Source organism: Cynoglossus semilaevis, chromosome 4, assembly GCF_000523025.1.
Source record: "Cynoglossus semilaevis isolate Cse_v1.0 chromosome 4, Cse_v1.0, whole genome shotgun sequence".
Taxonomy (NCBI): domain Eukaryota; kingdom Metazoa; phylum Chordata; class Actinopteri; order Pleuronectiformes; family Cynoglossidae; genus Cynoglossus; species Cynoglossus semilaevis.
In genome coordinates this window covers 15,089,241-15,094,120 of record NC_024310.1, presented here as the reverse complement: position 1 = coordinate 15,094,120, position 4,880 = coordinate 15,089,241, and the positions used below count along the sequence as shown (strand labels likewise).

The 4,880-nt window shown below is 38.8% G+C and overlaps 2 protein-coding genes across 5 annotated transcripts in view; one reads left to right on the top strand and one right to left on the bottom strand.

Annotated features, from left to right (window-relative positions):
* dixdc1a (DIX domain containing 1a) overlaps nucleotides 1–4,395 on the top strand; it is a 10,893-nt gene extending 6,498 nt beyond the window's left edge. For 3 of the 4 annotated variants that reach the window (XM_017032103.2, XM_008309498.3, XM_017032104.2), the window contains exons 8-15: nucleotides 584–688; nucleotides 808–861; nucleotides 955–1,044; nucleotides 1,225–1,386; nucleotides 1,475–1,541; nucleotides 1,723–1,831; nucleotides 2,366–2,474; nucleotides 2,585–4,395. In XM_017032103.2, coding sequence (XP_016887592.1) covers nucleotides 584–688; nucleotides 808–861; nucleotides 955–1,044; nucleotides 1,225–1,386; nucleotides 1,475–1,541; nucleotides 1,723–1,831; nucleotides 2,366–2,474; nucleotides 2,585–2,668 — 780 coding nt within the window. In that variant the 3' untranslated portion in view covers nucleotides 2,669–4,395. The remainder of the gene's footprint in view (nucleotides 1–583; nucleotides 689–807; nucleotides 862–954; nucleotides 1,045–1,224; nucleotides 1,387–1,474; nucleotides 1,542–1,722; nucleotides 1,832–2,365; nucleotides 2,475–2,584) is intronic. The other variant, XM_017032105.2, reaches the window with a different exon arrangement.
* The window catches only part of pih1d2 (PIH1 domain containing 2), a 5,330-nt gene continuing 3,317 nt past the window's right edge, over nucleotides 2,868–4,880 (bottom strand). Inside the window, exon 6 of the mRNA XM_008309509.3 lies at nucleotides 2,868–2,930. Coding sequence (XP_008307731.1) covers nucleotides 2,868–2,930 — 63 coding nt within the window. The remainder of the gene's footprint in view (nucleotides 2,931–4,880) is intronic.

The window sequence follows — 4,880 nt, the reverse complement described above, 5'->3', positions numbered from 1 at the left end:
GATAATAGGAAATGACATCAAAGTCTTAGTTAAATCGTTATTGACATCTAATTGCAGGCCCGATGTTGGGGGGTTTGCAGGCCAAAAGTGGCCCTCGTACCATGAGTTTGCTGTGACATTGGTGATTTCGATCATTCAGAGATATTTGCAATTATCTTTTAAAACATTTGCCATTGTTTACTCAATATGTGCCATTCATTTTGAACGTTAATGTCTTTATTTACAACCATGTTGCTTCAGGTGCTGCTGTGTGTGAATATGATCCATAAACCATAATAATAAAAGCTGTGAACAGGACTTTACTGTGAAATACAGTCAGCTGAGGCTGGTAGGCTTCTGTTAACGTTGTAAAAAAACACCGTTCACCACCAGATATTAGAGTAATACTAAAAGTTAAAGTTAAAGTAGATTTAAAGGATGTAATTCACTGGCCTTTGCTCCTGTGTTGGACACTCCAGCTCTTGGCTTTGTTTTCCAATCACCCGCAGCATCCATTTTTGATTTCCTCATTCAGATGGAGTTCAGAGGTACAGGGCAATTCTAATCCATCCTTCACTGCATGTTACTCTGATCTTCTCATTAGGATGCTCTGCAGAGGCGTCTGGCAGTGCAGGAGGACGCTGTATTGCAGCTAAAGCAGGAGCTTCTCCGATGCAGCATGGCCAAAGAACAGCTGGAGGGGGAAAATGTGAGACCAGTGATGATTTCCATTTGACATAAAGCTCTGCTCGGCCCATTGGTTGCAAACGAATGCGAGAGAAGCAATCCAGCAGCTCACATTTCACACTGACATATTTTTGTTTGTAGGCAGAGCTTCACCACAAGTTGGAAGAACAGCACAAATTACTGAGTGAATATGAGGTATTGTCTTGTATTATTTACACTTCATTGCACTGCTGAGATACAGACAGGCATACAAAGACTCACGGCCTTCATCCTTTCTGTTGAAATTAGCAGCGTGGGAGGAAGGAGCGAATGCAACAGCAGCAGCAACCAAAACTTGATGAGGGGCAACATAAGGCACATGAACTCAGCCTTGCACGGGTAAATAGCATTAGACATATTGCAATTTTGACTTGTTGTTCATTCCAATGAATTGGACCAAAACCGTAGTCCAGCCTACGATTCCTGAAATAAGACAAAAACTTCAATTTAGTATTAGGATAGCGTACCAGTCAGGGGAACTGGGCTGTGAACAAGGTCTGAATTCTGTGTGTTTGACAGGGTGAGGAGCTTCAACTGGTCAGGGAAGCACTCCGCAGTTTAAGGGATGGTTTTTCAGGCCACGACCCTCAACACCACACCCTGGACACTCTAGAGCAGGGTGTGTCCAGTCTTGTGGACCGGTTACACACTCTCGAAACACAACGCAGACAGGACAGAGGGGTAAAGAGTCATGTCTCGGAGCTACAGACAATGAGTACACATCCTTCACATCCAGACACTTTAATGTGATTATCTTGTCTTGTCATAGGAGGAATTTAAATCACCGGGTCGCAGAGCAGACTCGACAGACCGCGACTCCTGGCCACCAAGCTCAAGTGAGACAAAAGTCTTTGTTTTGTTAGGGTTTGTCATTGTCTATACCAGCTCAGCTCTGCTTGTTAGACCTTCATGTGCTGTTTAGTTTCAGGGACGTATACAAGAAAGACATTTACTGGCTGTAACACTGCAGAACGTTTGGAAGCATGATTGTAAAAAAAAAATTGTGATTATTTACAGAAATGGCGCACTCACACAGCAGCCCAGGTTTAGACACAACTGTCTCAACAAAAGTCCTTTACTTCACCGATCGCTCTCTTACTCCTTTTCTGATTAACATCCCCAAAAGGTGAGTGTCTTACAGTTAAAATAACTCATAAATAATGATGTTCTTAAGTCCACAATTGATTAAAGAGCTACAAAAATAAAAGAAAAAAAAGGAGGAAAATAAAACGAGACAATAAAAAAAATGACACAGGGAGCTGCAGCAACAGGCTGACTTAGTTTAGGATCATGGATGTTTTCTGTTTGGAGGGTTGTGAAATTAGATGGCTGTTTGTCAAGATTTAAAAAAAATAAAAATTCCATAAAGTGAACTTTAGGCTTGTAGATCTTTGAAAGTTACACACTGACCAACTGTGAAAGATGGTAATCTGATCAGTCTTTTCTACCTAAGTCCACTTCAAAGGTCATTTTTATGCTGATTTGTTCAGGGGACGATACCAATATGGCAACTGTATCTGTATCTACAGTATCTGCCGACACCTATACTAATCCGATAGCTAGCTTTTGTTTTACTGGAGGTTAACTTGTCTGCTGTGTGTCATTACCTGCCAAACATACAGGAAAAGCCTTTAAACTGTCCTGTGTGTGTTGTTTACAGGCTGGGTGAAGTGACGCTACGAGACTTTAAGGCGGCTGTAGACAGACAAGGCAGTTTTAGGTACCACTTCAAGGCCCTTGATCCAGAGTTTGGTACAGTAAAAGAAGAGGTAAGTGTTTGACCAAAAACAAGTTAGTAATGTCCCATAGAATTTACAAAAACATCAGGCAGAACTTTATGGTTCATTCATTATTTCTATTTTCTATTTTGGTCATTCAGGTTTTCCATGACGGAGCAGTGGTACCTGGCTGGGAGGGTAAGATCGTAGCATGGGTGGAGGAAGACCATGGAGAGAGGAGGTAATGACAAAGAAACTTCCACCAGGAGCCTCTGTTGTTCTCACTGGACCAGGATCCTACTGAGGAAACACGTATAACCATAATGGATTGTACTGATAATATCATGTGACATAGCTCTATGATGTGATAAGTGAAGCCGGGGGGGAGCGATTGAAACAGCAGTTAGCCACCTGCTGATTTTAAAAGTGCCTGTGAATGATGGTCTAAGTCAATGGGAAAAGTGTGCGAAGATGAGAATGTAAAACAACCAGAACACCTGAGTTGAACTGAAGGAAACAAGGCACAAAAACAGACAAAAACGGATGTAAACTAAATTGCACTAATACATATTGAGCCAATGGACATGATCAAAGTGGAAAAGAAATTCTAAATCAACCAAAACAGTTATAAATGTGAAATTCTAATAAGCTCATTAAAAGCCAATAACTCAATAGATTTGAGCAAGTAAACATTCTGTAGTCGAGGCCAAATGTCCCCAGACCAATGCTACGTGACTGCTACCAGGTTGCACAAAAGAAAGTTATCATTGTGAATAATGTCTATTGTGCCTCAAGGCACAGGTTTGGGTGAGTCTATTAAAAAAAGAAATGCCTCTAAGAAAACAGCAGAGGAGACTTTCAGAAAAGTAGTTAAAGAAGTTCTCACTGGTGGTTCTTACGTCCCAAGATCACCCCGCATAAAACCAGGCACCCGCTGATTCATTGATGGAGTGAGTTGTATTTGTACACACTTTATCTATGCTTTCATGTCATCTAACTGTTTTATTTCATCAGGTTTATCAGCAGACCATAAAAATGTAAAAATACTATCTGACATGAACCAGTCTGTGGTGCCAAACAGGATGAGTACATCTCAAATAGATGACCTAAAAACAACAGTATTTAAAACACACACACACAACGTTGATTCTACAGCACTGTACCTCCAACCCTGCAGCAGATGAGCTACAGCAGCTAAAGACCCAGCAGGTGTCACTCTTTCTACTTCTACTGTGTCATCTTAAATTATTTACATAATTAAGACTTTTAAGTATTTAAAAGAAAACAAGGTATTAAAATGGCACTAAAACTTTTTAAATGGGAATATACAAGTCCTATGAATGTTTATAGCACACACTGAGAAAATAAAGATTTAACAAAAGATTCCCTCTGAATGTCATGAATGGGTCTTGACAAGTCATAATTTCACTATGGGCTGCAGAAGTTTGCAAAATGAAGAAGAAAATATCCAGAACAAAAACACATGTAAAATACAAGCTTGTGTTGAGGAAATTTTTGTGAACTAGTAAAAAATACACATTTTTAAATGATGAAAATGGAATCCATTGACACCAGAAGAACCCTTTTATATACAGTCTGTGCAAATGCCAAAGGAATTATTTGTTCCATTACATCACTGGGGACCAATGATATGGCACTTCAGTCTGAAAACAGTGTTTAAACTTTTCATGTTTTATAGGAAAAAAAAATGGACATGAATGTCAACTTTTGTTGGTTATTTGCATATTCAATGTTTAGCAAATACATCGATACAGGGATCTACCAAAAACTAGCCAGAATTACTACAGTGATTTTCATTTTTAATTTGCCTTTATAAAATGCATAATAAAAAAACTGCTTCTCTGGGAGTGTGCAAACATGTAAAACTTCAATGTATCAAGGTATTGGATGGCATTTTTAACTGGCCAAACACGGGCATTGTTCTAATAAAGGTGATTTACTGCATGATTCATCTTGTGTGTTATTTATTTCTGTGAATATCATGCACTTATTAGACACCATTACAAGGGGAAATGAAACAAAAGATTATATTTTTGATTAAAAATATAATTCAATATTTCATATTACTTAGTTAATAAGGGACAAGAGCAATCAAAACAAATAAAATATTTATATTTAATTATATTTATATAAACTACAGTATATAACTATGCTGTATTTTTGAGTGTGAGTGAGAAAGTGTAAATGAAAGTAGTGAAAGTAGAAACATTTTTTAGGGATTGTTGCCCAGCGACAATACCAAATGTTTGTGTTGGGGGCTCTTTCTAAAACATGAACTTTGTAGCTCTAGCATTTAGCATCGTCACACTGTCATTCATCACTCCACAAAACAGCTGTATGTAACACTTGGTGGACGGGACATTGTCTGACTGGCTCTTAGTGTTTGCATGTGTGACATGTACCTGCACTGACGTTAGTCCAAGAGGTTTACTTTCA